Below are 16,147 nucleotides of genomic sequence, written 5' to 3'. Positions count from 1 at the left end.
AGACCGGAGTATCTGTTGACGTCCGTGCTGCCCAGTTTCGCTGTGCACAGCCCGGCACTGGAGGAGACGTGTGCAGCAGGACAGTCACACGGTGCCGAGGACTTGATGTCTTCCAGCGACAGTGGCAACGTGACCCTGACTGGTGATGATGAGGACGAACTGAGCACAGTGCCCTGTCCTCACCCTGTGCTCTGGGGCTCGGCACACTTAACTCGTGCAGTGAACTCCGCGTTTTGGGGCAAGAACTTGGCTCTGACACCTTCAGCTGACCGGAAAAGACGGGGTGAACCTTCTCGGCCCAGAAGACCCAAAAGTCCTAAAAGGTGGAAGAGAAAAACTGGAGACAATCGGTCCGAGAAGTCTTGCTTACCCCTCCTCCCCCCCTCCCCCTCCCTGGGAGGGGATGAAGGTGAAGGTGTGGAAGCGACACCTTGCCCCACACATCTCCCCGGACGGCTGTCAGGATTACACATTTCCCGGACTCCCAGGCCACAAGGAAGTGGAGTTTGGCTCCGCCGTCACCAACCCTGTGATAATGACTGTGATAACTGCGAAAACAATGACACTCACGATGAAGGTCCTACCAGTTTTGAGCTCCATAGTAGGCTGCTGTTCTGTGATAACGCTGATGACACTAATGGCAACGACGACGATGTGGAAGAGGATAGCGCAGTGGCCACGCACGGACCCCAGCTGAGCAGAACGGTCCAGAACGAAACGATTCTTGGTGGGAACATTAGGCAGGGGCCGACGTTGAGGGCCCGACATGAGCACGTTTTACGGAGTGTACAGAAAACAGCAGACAGCCTGTGGGTGAGGGGTGTGGGTGGGGATGGAGGAAGAACAGCACGGTGTGCAGGGGGTGGGAAAGTTGGTGGTGGTGAGGGGAGGACTGAAAGGTGTGTTGCGGATTGCAGGTGCAGCGAGTTCCTGGGCTGTATGTCGTTTGGCGTGAAGGGCATCCTCAACAATAAGGTGAGATTGTGTTTGTTCAACTGCTGTGTCTGTTTAGTAAGTCCGTCCGTGTGTTTGGTCTGGTCAGCTTTCGTCTGGTTGCCTGAGTTGTCAGCCATGCACGTTTCACCTGTCTTTCAACGTCAGTTCGGTCGTTTCACCTGTCGTGTGTCAGTCTTTGGCCTGTTCATCTGTCGTGTGTCAGCCTGTATTGTCAGCCTGGTGTGTCCGGGTGTCGTGTGTCAGTCTGTATTTGTTGTCAGCCTGGTGTGTCCGCGTGTCGTGTGTCAGCCTGTATTGTCAGCCTGGTGTGTCCGCGTGTCGTGTGTCAGTCTGTATTGTCAGCCTGGTGTGTCCGCGTGTCGTGTGTCAGCCTGTATTGTCAGCCTGGTGTGTCCGCGTGTCGTGTGTCAGCCTGTATTGTCAGCCTGGTGTGTCCGCGTGTCGTGTGTCAGTCTGTATTTGTTGTCAGCCTGGTGTGTCCGCGTGTCGTGTGTCAGCCTGTATTGTCAGCCTGGTGTGTCCGCGTGTCGTGTGTCAGCCTGTATTGTCAGCCTGGTGTGTCCGCGTGTCGTGTGTCAGCCTGTATTGTCAGCCTGGTGTGTCCGCGTGTCGTGTGTCAGCCTGTATTGTCAGCCTGGTGTGTCCGCGTGTCGTGTGTCAGTCTGTATTGTCAGCCTGGTGTGTCCGCGTGTCGTGTGTCAGTCTGTGTTTGTTGTCAGCCTGGTGTGTCCGCGTGTCGTGTGTCAGTCTGTGTTTGTTGTCAGCCTGGTGTGTCCGCGTGTCGTGTGTCAGTCTGTGTTTGTTGTCAGCCTGGTGTGTCCGCGTGTCGTGTGTCAGTCTGTGTTGTCTGTCCTCACGTTTCACCCGTCTTGTCACTTTGGTCTGATCACATGTGGTGTGCCAGATTTTTGTCTGCAGCTACCTCCCACCTTTCCGTTTCTCTCTGGTTCTATCTTTCTCTCTCTGTGTCTGTCTCTCTGTGTTTGTCTGCCTGTCTGTCTGTCTGTCTGTCTCTCTCTCTCTCTCTCTCTCTCTCTCTCTCTTCCCCTTCTTCGTATATCCCATCTTCTCTCTGTCCGCCTGTGCTCCACCCCCACCTGTTTAAGATTCACACACACACACACACACACACACACACACACACACACAGAGGGAATTAGATTTTCACCTCACTTCAGTCCTGGTTGCCGGTTCTATTACTCGAGACAGACGTTACTGTTGCCCTTCACACTACACACCACCACGGACTTACAGACTTTACAAGTTCGTGACTCCCACTTGCTTCCCTCCCATGACTTGCTGACAGGACTGTTGTAATTACCGGGACCTCTACCGGCTGGGCTAAACATACTCTGCCACCAATAATTAACAATAGTAAAGAGTGGTAACTCTCTCCACACACAAGGTACATAACTTCAAGCCAATGCTGCTTACGCTACCAATTCAGCTAGCACACAGGTAAATAAAAGGTACATTGGAACAAACCCAGACGCTTCCCATATACTCTGCCACCAGTTTGTCGACGGCAGCAGTAGCTGATCCACCCCTTTCTCTCATGTATCCGACACTCGTTCTGAGCCATTCCACGCTACTTCATGCCGATGGAGGCTATGGACGTGTGTGTGTGTGTGTGTGTGTGTGTGTGTGAGTGTGTGTGTGTGTGAAAAACTTTGCCAGTGAAAACATTGAACGAATTTTGACACATTTTAGTAAAGCAAACACTAACATAGGTCTGACATATTCCACTGGAAGTTTGTGTTCCCCGGAAAGAGGGTGACCAGACAAACGGTGTGTGGGTTAACTGACGTTCATTTGCCTGACGGACCCAGTTTGCTGTTCCCACCCCGGTAGCTGCAAACCACGTTTCCAAGCGATAGACACGGTACTACGCTAGTCAAGCTGTATTGGCGCAATTTTATGTTTTGTGAAATTCGGGCCGGGTAAATATCGCATACGATGTTTATGGCAAGCGAAAGCTAAATGGTCGTTAAACTGTTCTCCCATTGTTTGCAAGTGGGTGATTGGCGTTTGAGGGCTTTCCCCCAGTGTATGTGGTGCTGAAGTTTGTTTACCTGGGGACCCTGAGTGGACTGACTGGTGAGAGACCAAGAGAGAAGGAGACTCGCGATGATTAATCGAATGGGCTTGGCCCTTTCCATGAAGCGTGACCTTTGTTTGAACAAAGACTGTGGGACAGGGGAGAGAGGAGGTAGCAACGTAGTTTGTGGTGATGGTGGGGGTTGATTCACTTTCGCGCGCCAAGTGTCGATTTGTATCGTGTTGATGAATTTTAATGTCAGTGAGAGGAGGGTGATATAACGCTGAGTTGTGTAATTGGTAGGTCGCTGTACTTAATGATTGCAGCGGGAAAGAAAGAGAGAGAGAGACGAGAGAAAAAACCCACAAACGACGGGTAAACGTGCGTGTCGAAAGTCGTGGGGTGGTGGGATGGCCGTGTTGTTGGAAAGCTGACCTTTTTATAATCATTCCTTATTTGACTGAGATTCATTATACTAAAGAACTTGTGATGGAAAGCAATGACAGACAGACAGTTTCAGTTTCAGTAGCTCAAAGAAGCGTCACTGCGTTCGGACAAATCCATATACGCTACACCACAAAACAAGACCGGCACAGGTTTTCCTTAGCGGTTACATCCGCGGAAACGTTCCATCACAGTTCACTGCTGACAGTGGTCGAGTGAAGATGCATTTCTGCGCTGCTCTGATAAGCAGTGCTCACGCCTTTGGGACTAATGAAATCTTAGAGTTTTTGAACAGAGCCAGTGTTTATTTCAACTTTCGACAGTACTGCTGGCTGAAGGACAGTCTATCTGGGACAATTTCTTCATCGCTGTGTCCAGTTATGGACACCACCACAGATATCAACAGTAATGCACAGACTGAATCAACACCTGCTGATAGAGATACTACAGTTCCAGGCTCTTGGGAAGAAATGGTCACAGAACAAAGTACTGTCATCTCAACCGGCCTGAACGAACTAAGTAAGTCCAGAAATGATCTGAAACGAAAACTCTCGGAAAGCTCTGAAACCAATGATACCAGTCTTGATAAAAGAAACCGTACTGCCAATAGTGATACGTCCAGACCTTACGTTAGTGAGAAACACCCCGACTTAAAAGAAAATGAAGAAAAGAATGCTGACCCTTTCCAACAAGACGGGAACAAAGATGCATTTTTCACTACTGGCGAAGAATGCAGTAACTACTGAAGACGGCGATAACTGGCATGCTGTCAACAAGAAAAAGAAACGCAGCGTTCCTGAAAGAAAAAATATTCCTACCATGAACAGAAGCCGAACAGTATTTAAATTTCCTGTCCTCATAGAAGACCTTGGTACAGGCTCAGACAACTACGCCAAATACGGCGCGGCCACAAATTCTGTATGGGGCCATCAAGCCAACCGATGCGGAAAAATTTCCAGCCAAAGAAAATGTAGGCATCCAAACCAGTGGATGATCGAGTGCAGAACTTTCAACCAGCAACAGCACATAGCACAGATGACAACGCTACGAACTTACGAAGGAGAAATAACATCAAAGCAGCAACACCAGAGGCCACAACAGAAGGGGTCATACGCCCTATCAACAAGGAGTGGAGCGAGGATATGATCCGTCAGCTGATTGAGGAGAACAGATCTAACGTCGGAATCAAAAAGTATCAACAGACTTCATCTCAAACCCGAAAATGGACAAGACCAAGTCTGAAGTAACGCTGTCAAAATCACCTTTCTAGCAAAACATCTGCCGTCAGAGATCAAAGTTGGCACACAGTACTCCCGTGTAGACCCCTTCAGGAAACAGGTCAGACGCTGCATGAAGTGTCAGAAACTGGATCACCTTGCCAAAGAATGTACAAAGACAGCCCGCTGCCCCAGAGGTTGTTTCAAAGCCCATCCTCACGGGGTGAAAGAATGCCCCAGAACAGACCGAGCAAAGTGGTATTGTGTGAACTGCAAGGCCAGTGGTCATTCCGACGCATTACCTAGCTGCCCAATGAGAAGGCAGCTGAGTAAAGCCCAGGAACTAAAAGCCACTCACTTCATGCCCCTAGGGGTGGCTCTCAAAGAAGTGAAGGCACAAAGGCGTGAAGATGATTTCCAAGTGCAGCCCCAGAAAATAACCAGTGCACAGCTCTTTCGACCAAGATTCTCCACACCAACAGATCCACGTAGATCTGACATAAACTTTGCTGAAGTAGTGAAGGGTTCCAGATACACCACCGATTTTCGAGAGATAGTCTCTGTCTGGGACACCTCACTGCAGGCCACAAGACCTACGACACCAGTTAAAAACTGCGTGGAAACATCCCACAGGCACCAAGACTAACAAGATGTCACAGACTGCAGCAACTGGTCTCCTCTCGACCCAGAGAAAGCAGGAACAGCAGCAATCTCAAGCTTCAAGCAACAATGGGCCACCAATGAAGCCTGTTTCTTCAGAAGCAGTCAGCTCCGTCAACCAGCCACAAGTACATGGGGAACTAGAAGAGGTCATTTCTACGCTAAAAAGCATGAGCCAGCTCTTCAACACTCGCCTCATAGAGATGGACAAAAAACTACAGAAGGAAGCCCACGATACACACGAACAGATCTCCAGTCTATCAAAACAAGTCCGAGAAATACAGGAAGAAAGAAAAGCCCAACTCAAAACTGTTGAAACTATTGTTCACCACAACAAAAACAAGGACAACGACCCCGTAACAAAAATGGCCTACTGTGTTATTGACGGCCTCAGAAAGACTGCTCTCAGGGAATCTGGGGCTTTTTTGGAGGCTCTCATCCAGTTAGCCCTGAGTAAGTTACACAGAACATCAGAAACCCTCCCCAAATGTCGGAGAGCTACAAACTGCCGTGATGAACATAATAGGACTGACACCTGTGGGTAAGCATGGTTAAGGTATCATATGCTTACAGTGTCAAACTACATTATCTGATCCTGGTGGTATTGTTCACACAAACATACTCAAAATTTCCTATGGACCCTCACCCAATTAATACTCCATCAGCAATGAAAATCACTGTATTACAGTGGAATTGCCGAAATATTAAGACAACCTTCGATCAATTCAGTCAGTATTTGCACTCTTTTCAGCAAATGCCAACTATAATATGTTTGCAATCCCTGAGTGTTCCAAGAGGAAATCTTCCTATCATTCAGGGCTATTATTTCCCCCCATTCTATAACATAGAACATGGTAAAGTAAGAACAGCAACCTACATAAGAAAAAACATTACAAGCTTCCCCTTTGAGCCTCCCTGCTAAAATTCCAGCAGACGCATGTGAAACCAGTCTGGGCAATAAAGACACCCTTAAAATAGTCAATGTGTATTTCCCTTCAGGGTGCTCTAAACCAGAGGACATACAGTGGCTTACAAATCTGGGTACGGGCAGTTGGCTCATAATGGGGGATTTTAATGCCCACCATTCCATGTGGGAGGGTCCAGATTCACGAATAATAGTTTCTGGTAACTTGCAACTTAGCAGAAAACTTAGAGTTACTCAGTACAGTATGAGAGCAAACATGGTCGATAATTCCACCAACCAAGAAGTAGATATCGATTTTGATAACGGATATGATCCAGCACTATCAAGTAGGAAAAAAACACCCAGGATTGATGCTCAGACATAGTCTGTTGGAAACTTTACTAGGGAACTATGTCAAAAAGCTAAATTTTGTAGACAACAAATTGTACCTGTCCAAAACTATACATTCCCACCGTGGCTTATGGAAAAAGCTACGATTAGTTGGGATCTTGGTTCCTTCTCCAAAAATTCAAATCCTGTCTTACTTGGAGCAGTTGCTCTGACAAAAATATGTACACAATTCTTTCAATCACTTAATATTTATACCGATAGCTCAAAGCTTGAAGATGCACGTGTCGGGTGTGCATTTTACATTCCAGGCATTAATGTAACAAAACAGTTTCGTCTCAACGACGATGTATCGATTTTTTCTGCAGAATTGTATGCCGTTTTGATGGCTCTTTCATTCATAGCTGATTTTCCACATGCTCTGTCTGACGTTGTTATTCTAACTGACTCAAGATCAGCTCTCCAGTCTCTGTATTGCCCAAAGAAAAATCGAAAAGACATTGTAATAGAAATACATACTATCATTCATCAGCTGAGCTGTCGCAACTGTAAAGTGTCCATGTAGTGGATCCCAAGTCACACAGGCATATGTGGTAATGAAAGTGCAGGTAGAGCAGCTAAAGCCAGTGCCAATCTTCCCAGTGTAACAAATGACATTGGCCTGACAGTTAGTGAGGCCACTGCTAAACTGAAGCTACTCACCATGGAATTCTGGAAAGATCAGTATAGAAAGTCAGCAGAAGAGAAGGATTGGGTTGAAACTGACATCAGTAGAAAGGGAACATTTCCTAAGCTTTCTTAAGAACTTTTACCACTAGTTTACCGTCTGAGAGCAAAAACCTTTAAAACCAGATTTACACTACAAAGCTGCAGTTGTGGTCAACTACTTACTTTTACTCATATTATCGCATGTAACTCTGTTATAGGCCAGATGCCTGTTTTACAAGCACTGCCCAGGAAGTATAGCATTCTTTTGAACAGACAGAGCCTTTTAACTAGGCACCCAGTACTAGGCTGGAGAGTCGTGGGAGTTTTCCTCCGGGAACTGCTTCGAAGCAGTATTGGCCATCTGGTTTAGACAGCTGTATTGAAAATAGTTCTGTTTTCCTTGGGCCAGGGCGGGTTTCGGGGCTGTGTTGGGATTGAATTTTTTGGCGGGGCGTTTTGGGGCGGGTGGGGGTGGTGAGTGTATAACCAAAATACGTCTTGTATGTATATTCATTGCCTCCATCAGTTTGCGTTCGGGGACGTTTTGTTAGTGTGTTCGCTCCTGGTGTGACCTTGGTTTTCGTTTTGACTTGTTTCCTGGGGAGTGTTGGGAGATTTTCTGGTTTATATGTTTTCCTTGTTTAATCTTCATTTTAAATTATAGTAAATAATATTATTGTATTTGTGATGATGGCGATGGTAATGGTGGTGATGATGGTGTTGGTGGTGGTAGTATTGTTAAGTTATTTATTGAGATAAAGTAAGTCTACTTAGTATATTTTCCCATATAAATGCGTACATTTGATTCGTACATTAATGCCCGGATGCCTCTTTTAACTTTGTGTAATTTAATACTTTTTATGTATCTATTGATTATGCATGCTATTAACTTTTCAGTTGTAAGGTGCTACCAATGGCCTGGATGGCGCCCCTCCATTGCTCTTAGAGCCGTTAGGGATGCTGGGGCGATGGTGCGACGGTATTCTGGTCTACCTCTTGTGTTCATAATGGTTGTAGTATAAGCCTACATTGCTTTTTCCTTAAATCTGCATTAACATATATAATGTGTGATTCGAATGCTCGTACATTGTAATTGTACATTTAGTCTTGTCTTAATGTTTTATATAATGGGTCAAATTTTATCCACTTGACTCTGGCTCCGATGTCTTTTTTCTTTTTCTTTTTTTTTTCCACAAAGTGACATTTTATTCACTGCATTGGGCTGTACACATACAGATATTTTTGCTCCTGTAATTCATATGGTAATCTTACTGTAATTTTTTTTAATAATCATATTTATGGTTTACTTATCCCTGCCAACTTTTGTCTTGGGTACAGGTTTTTATGCAGTGCCCCCGTTTGGTTTATTTGTAGCAAATCTAGTGTATGTGATGCTGTATCTTATTGTGACTTGTTTTATGGTGTTCTTAGTAACTAACATGTATGTTTCAGTATCGGATCTTTTGTATTTTTCTTGTTCTTTATTTTCATTGCCAGGCAATCTCATATTTAGTTCATGTATATAATGATCCTTTTTTAAATAGCATGCAAGTCAGTTACTGCCTAAATAGCTTTAATTTTAGGCTCTGGCAGTATAAAAATGTTAATAAATCATCACGTTCCATGTACGGACCATACCGAAGTATAGTTAAAGACATGATGCCTGAAGACAGACAGACCAGATTGTGTGTGTGAGATAGAGAGAGAGAGAGAGAGAGAGAGAGAGAGAGAGAGAGATGTGTGTGTACACGTATTGTGTCTGCGAACTTTATGTAAAGAATGTTGTGTGGATGAATTGAAAAACGGAGAGAGTGAAGTATCCTTCGGTGTGCGTGTGCGTGGGAGGGGCATTATGAGAGATGTTAAGAATTCCAGCAAGGTAGAAGTGTGGAAATGAATAATGTGACGATGCTGCGGGAGCCTTGAAGGCGATATCTTACCACTGAATGGGGACCTGGCCAGTGACCGCTGTATCACGGAAAGCTATCTGACCTAAGTGACACGTCAACCGCCATTTAAAACCCTAACCTTTTCACGTGCTGTTTGTTTATGTGTGCGTAGTCCGCTCAGGGACGTTATCTGATGGCCTGATGGCCCGTATCACATCATGTGGCCGTGAAGGACAACTTACTAAAAACGAGCCAAGCCTCCCATCTGTTGTTTCGGCATCGCCGTCACACCCATGGACGAACGGTTGAATCCACATAGCGCCCCAGGTTTAGAAAGCAGCGTGAAAATGTCTCCAAAGCCCAGATAGAAAGCTGTGCCAATATTTGCACTAGCAGAATCCACAGCGATGAGCACAAGTCCCTTGCCGTGTTTGGGGCTGACATAAAGCGGCAGGGTGGTGTAACCCTCCATACATCCAGCATGCCTTGCGGGCCGAGGTTTGGACACACACTGACCACAGTCAAGCCAGACACGAAGCTCAGTCACCACTGAACGTGCCCGGGAGCCAGACAGCGGGGCCAGTGAAGCGAGTAATTGAAAACTGGACGTCCAGAGATTGGGTCGGCCATAGTGGCTGCAAGGCACGGCCACGCCATGGGAACAACCATCGCTCAGTTGTCGCCATATTCCAGCGGGGGGGGGGGGGGGGGGGGGGGATTCGCTGCCTTGTTGCAGACGATGGCTACACAATGACCTGACTCGAAATGGCGAGGTAACTGAGCACAACTAGGAGTAGAACTTTAAAGCAAAGTGAGCGGACGAAAGGTGTGTGTTTTCTGATGGGAAAATGAAAAGAGGGTCAAGGTTTTGCGATGAAAATCGTTCAGCTGCCAAAAAAACCATGACATTTTGTTTTGCTGAAGACAGGTATATTTTCTAGCTGTATACTGATGACGGTTATTGACATCAGTGTTTCTTTTTTTGAGCAGCATTTAATGGTGTGTGATCAACTTAAGAGTGCAAATAATACAACTTTGCTAAAGTCAGCTTCCAGTTTCTTCTGTTTAATTTGAGGATTGATTGCCAAAGAGAGCAGAACTCTTAAGAGCTGGAAGATAAGCATCAATTAGTTTTAATGTAATGTGTGAATCAGCAGACGTTTGGCAGAAAGCATAGGATCCGATGGTTTCAAAATAACTGGAATAAAATGGATCCTACATACAGTTTTGCTGGACAGGAACAGGAATGCATTTTCCCTTCATCTGTCTCTCTGCCTCTCACAGACTGGGAGCCTGAAATTTCTATGCACTGTTACAACTACGGATACCGCACTGAAGAGGATTTAATTTGCAAATTATGTAATAATGTGCAAAACGATGAGGTATATTATGTTTTAAGCTGCCCTTTTGATTCCAGATAAAATATATATATATATATATATATATAATTATTATATATATGTGTATTTGTGTGTGTGTGTATATATATATATATATATATATATATATATATATATATACCGTTGAAATATTATGGAGAAGTCCTTTAAAGGTTAAGTCTGCTTCTCGCATGAAATCACGAACAAACGGTTAGGAACGCTTCGGTTTTCCTGTACAAAGTATTCAAGTTTCGATCTGTTGTCGTTTCTTGAACTTGTGGTCGACAACTTATTGTATTGAATAGATTGACAGCGTGCTTATGATTGTTCATCTGCACCCCATCGTAAGGGCCTTCACGCGGTTAAGTATTTTATTTATTTGTCCAGCACACACACACACACACACACACACACACACACACACCACCGCGTTCTCCAGAGATAACGACTACTGGTGGCAGGGCAGGGGAGGGACGTAGGGACACCCCCTCTTCCGCCACCCTCGCCCCCCACCCTCCACCCCCCTCTCTCCGCCACCCTCTCCCCCCCTCTCTCCTCCCCACACACCTCATTCACTCTGACCTCCCTCTTCCTCCCCCCTTACTCTTCTCCCTGCACTCACCACACCCGTTTGCGTTTGTTGAATCTCTCTCTCTCTCTCTCTCTCTGGGGGAGATAGCAATGGTGGACAACACAGGTGCACGTGTTTCGTTCACAGACACAAGTGGATTGGAGTCCGCCATGTGGTGTTACACAACACCATCTTTGTTTTTTTGCCGGGATGGCAGAGATTGCGATGTACAAAGTGGGTCCGGGGTGGGGTGGGTGGGGTGAACAACCGCCATTGGTGGAGGAGGGAAGGAGAGAGGTTTGTTAAGAGGAGGGGGGGTGTGGGGGGGTAGACAACAGTCGACTCTCGGACTTACCAGATCAAAGGAGACAAGTGGGGTTTTACAGCTACTTACTATGCATGCCGTCGGCACGTGCACGTGAAGTGGTTGCGGGGAGAAAGACATCAAAGGGCCAGACAGCGGGTGACGTGGTCACGTTGGTTGGTGGTCTGTGTTACAGGACTGGTTACCAGTTGTCTGACTCTTCTGGTGGATTGAACACAGCCTCTGTGTGTGTGTGTGTGTGTGTGTGTGTGTGCTGATCCCCGTGCGGAGAGAGAGAGGAGGAGGAAAGAGGAGGAGGGGGGTGGAGGTGGAGTAAGGGTCAGTTGGTCGGAGGGACAGTGCGGCGGGGGTGGACAAGGGGGTCTGTTGTGTCTTCTGTGGATTGTGTCTGCCTCACCCACTTTTGTGTGTGTGTGTGTGTGGATGGGTGGTGCAAGGGAGATAGTGTGTGTTGGCGGGGTGGGAGGGGGGGAAGGAGGGGGGGGGCGGGGGGAGCCTGGGGGGCGGGGGGGGGGGGGGGGGTGGAGGCATAATGGGGAGGGGGCTCTGTGGTGGGGAGGTGACAAAGACTTGGCAGACCCAAGAAAGACTTCGTTTTCAACAGGGACTCACCCTTTCTTCCTCTTTCCCTGCCTTCCTCCGTCACTCTTTCTCTCTGTCTCTGTCTCTCTGTCTCCCTCTATGTCACGTCTCTCTCTGTCTGTCTGCCCCTATCTCTCTCTCTCTCTCTCTTGTCTGTCTGCCTCTCTCTCTCTCTCACCGCTTGACTGTCATGCCTGAAACTTAAGCTGAAAGCTGCCATTGAGTAATAAAATTTTGAGTTCTCATTCTTATTTCATCTCTCTCGAGTTGATGGTGTTTTTCTTTCTCTCTCTCTTCTCCTCCTCTTTCTGTTTTTTCTTTCGATTTCTTTTTTATGTTTCATGTTGGGACATGGTGAAAAGCTTGTAGTTTATTCTTTTACCCCCAATAAAACATTGGAGTTCGAGTTAGATCTCTCTCTCTCTCTCTCTCTCTCTCTCTCTCTCTCTTCCCATTTTTCTCTCAGTGTATCTCCCCCTGTCTCTCAGTCCCTCACACATGCACTCTACATATTTGCACATTATTTTGTCTAATTGTATGTTATTTTTGTTTTTACGTTACATATTCAATAAACTGACTTCATGCAGGTCTGTTGGTCCATCTGTTTGGAAATTTGTGTGAAATTTCATTCATTTGTTCATTCATTCCTAAGTAAAGCATTTCATCTCCATAATGATGGCATGACGTCGTGTGTTGAGCAGGATGTGAACGGGTGGTACTACATGCTGACAGAAGATGTGGGCAAAAAGAAACATCTGCAGGTGTCTGCTCGTGCCAAGGCCTTGGTCAGACCGTGCAGCAGTGAGTGGTTTGCTCCTTCTACTGGTCCTTCATCTGCTTCTTGTCCTCTTTTTCTTCTTCTTTGTCTTCTTCATCATCATCTTCTGCTTTTCATTACATAACCAACATAGACCTGCTGATAAATCTGGCGTGGTTGATGCGTACTGATATTTTCATGTTTCCAATCAAAAATCTTTCACATGTGTATTTTATTGTCTATAGTGTGCATACTCATGACTCGGGTTCAGGCACAAGTAGTTCTGCACAAATATTGACATAGAAAACACACACACACACACACACACATATACGTACGCACACACGTACACACACGTATATGAAATTTTACATTCTCATTCACATTCAAAGGTATACCAACAGAAGAGACACATATAAATCCAGTGTGTTCACACTCCTGGCTGAAGAGTTCAAACCAATGGAAGCTGCACATTACACGGTCCATATCAACCCAGGCACTGTTAACAGGCAGGTGTGTGTGTTGTGTCAGTGACAAGTGCTCACATTACAAGACAAGGGTGCAGGCAGCTGAGAGAGAGGTGTAGAGCTGGGCCATTACTAGGAAGGGAAAGCTGTGAAGCCAACAACTGTCTCCACTTGTGTTGTTTTGTTTGGTGTCCCTTTTCTCTGTCTTCTGGCCACCAGTAGGGGACACATGTGAAAGGACACAGTAAAAAAGAACAGCATTTGTTCCTGTGATAAATTGTACATTGATGGATTGTACATTTATTGATCAGTTGCATATTGAACTCAATAATTGTACATTTATTGTACTATGAACATATTTATAGAAAATTCACTGCCGAGGATTGTGAATGATTGTTCACATTAAAATTTTTAGACATTATTTATGATGATCTAAGTTGAAAAAAGACAAACCTTAATTTAAAAAAAAGCAAAACATACTTGAAATAAGAAGATACCCTTGACAAGCAAATTTGAAATGGCTTCCAAAATGCTTTGTGGATATTTGAAGCAATTCAGGACCCGTTTGAGCCCTTTAACTTCTGACAGAGTTGAGTTTCAAAGGATACTGAATATTCCAGATCTGCCGGTGCTTCACTTTTGTCAGTGTCCAGAAGGTATGTTTGATGCCTTGAGTTGTTCTTTTTGTTCCCCTTCCCTCCCCCCTGGCCCCCACCTCAAACCCAGCTCCACAGGGCTCAGTCTTTGGGTGGGTTTGATGCCGGGCATCAGCACTTCCCTATCTTTTTCCGGCTGGTATCAGAAAATAGCTCCATTTTTGTGAAACAAATGTGGATGCATATATTTATTTGTAAAAATCAAATCTGATACAATGCTTTGTTGTTTTTTCAGCTCACAGTATTCCTCAGATCAACAAAGATGTTTATGGACTAGAATCGGTTACAGTAAGTAGCATTTTGAATGGTTTGGTTTACATCTGTCTTGTCTGCCTGCCTGTCTGTTACTGTCTGTGTCACTGGTTGCTAAGACTGGCATTTCATTTCTTGTAGAGTTTAAAGGTTTTTTAAAATAATATTTTGTGAATAATTTGCTTTAACTTTTACTCTTAAAAACCATTGTGTTGGAGATGTGGACAAAGATAACAAATTATGTATCCTCACGAGAGATTACATTTCCTTTCATAACACCATTCACTTTTTGGTTTGAGCTTATGTTCTGACAAAGCAGTCTGAACATATGGTCACTTAAAAAAAACACCACCATAAAACTACTGAGGTAGACATACTGGAAGATGTTTATGTCATCACTAGAATCATATTTTTCCTCATTTTACACATGTACACACGCATGTATACATATGCAAACATGCTTGTTATTCACATATACAGAAAAGCAATACTGATATGATATGCATTACTATGAATTAAATAAGTTTGCCAGTATTGTGGCATCCTGGATCATATTTGATTTTATCATCAAATTACATTTTAACATTGTTACACAATTATGTTTCAGGTTCACATTGAACGGGGAAAGAATGGGTTTGGCTTCTCCGTTGTTGATGAGTTTCCAGTACGTGTGGGGCGTGTGGATCTAGGTAAGGTTGTTTCCATGAAGTGTGTGGTGTGTGGATCTGGGTAAGGTTGTTTCCATGAAGTGTGTGGTGTGTGGATCTGGGTAAGGTTGTTTCCATGAAGTGTGTGGTGTGTGGATCTGGGTAAGGTTGTTTCCATGAAGTGTGTGGTGTGTGGATCTGGGTAAGGTTGTTTCCATGAAGTGTGTGGTGTGTGGATCTAGGTAAGGTTGTTTCCATGAAGTGTGTGGTGTGTGGATCGGGGTAAGGTTGTTTCCATGAAGTGTGTGGTGTGTGGATCTGGGTAAGGTTGTTTCCATGAAGTGTGTGGTGTGTGGATCTGCGTAAGGTTGTTTCCATGAAGTGTGTGGTGTGTGGATCTGGGTAAGGTTGTTTCCATGAAGTGTGTGGTGTGTGGATCTGGGTAAGGTTGTTTCCATGAAGTGTGTGGTGTGTGGATCTGGGTAAGGTTGTTTCCATGAAGTGTGTGGTGTGTGGATCTGGGTAAGGTTGTTTCCATGAAGTGTGTGGTGTGTGGATCTGGGTAAGGTTGTTTCCATGTCTGTTTCCATGAAGTGTGGCCAGTCTTTCTTATTTTCTCTATCTCACAAGGTTTTTTTGTTTGTTTTTTGTACTGTGAACTTTTTTGTACACATGTTACTTTTTTTCATTGTATTACTTTATTTTTCTTCTGAATTTCTGTCTGTGAAATGAAGGCTGCTTTCTCCCCAGGGAGAGCACATGGCCACTGTGCCTGAACGTTTGTTTGGGTTTGAAGACAGCAAGACAATTTTTCTTGTTCGCAATTAAAAGAAAGGAAATAGAAATTCTGGACACAACATACAGAACGACACTAACTGTACCATCAAGCATTTCTGCAGCATAATATGAATATTTTAAGGTGAATACTGAAAGGACTACAATGAACATAAAAAAAAGAAGAAAGAATCAAGTGCTCCTCTAAGTTTCAGTAGCATACACTGTTCTGCGCAGATCTGGAGAAAACGGCAACATGTTGCAGTGTGTCTGAGGCATGTCAAAGGTCTCCTCAACTGCAACTTCAATAAATTTCTTAGATAATTGACATATATGAAAATAACATGATTTAAACCATATTATCACCTTAAATGCTGCAGTCAATAATATTTATCGCGTTAAAAAAACTCATAGTCATTTTGGATGTAAGTGGTCAGATATATTTTTAGCTATATATATATTTATATATAAAAAATATTTTTAGCCCTGTGGTAAGTCGTCTTGCTTCCAAGATCATCTTACATGTATGGTTCACTCCCACTCCACTACCTTTTTTTTTTTTTTTTTAAAGC

General features: G+C 44.7%; 1 protein-coding gene across 1 annotated transcript in view; it reads left to right on the top strand.

The window, feature by feature from the left end:
* The window catches only part of LOC143275821 (uncharacterized), a 91,039-nt gene that overhangs the window by 48,961 nt on the left and 25,931 nt on the right, over nt 1-16,147 (top strand). Inside the window, exons 8-11 of the mRNA XM_076580099.1 lie at nt 918-975; nt 12,724-12,823; nt 14,138-14,190; nt 14,762-14,843. Coding sequence (XP_076436214.1) covers nt 918-975; nt 12,724-12,823; nt 14,138-14,190; nt 14,762-14,843 — 293 coding nt within the window. The remainder of the gene's footprint in view (nt 1-917; nt 976-12,723; nt 12,824-14,137; nt 14,191-14,761; nt 14,844-16,147) is intronic.

The sequence above is a fragment of the Babylonia areolata genome, chromosome 31 (genome assembly GCF_041734735.1).
Source record: "Babylonia areolata isolate BAREFJ2019XMU chromosome 31, ASM4173473v1, whole genome shotgun sequence".
Classification (NCBI taxonomy): Eukaryota; Metazoa; Mollusca; class Gastropoda; order Neogastropoda; family Buccinidae; genus Babylonia; species Babylonia areolata.
This window is presented reverse-complemented; position numbering and strand designations above follow the sequence as displayed.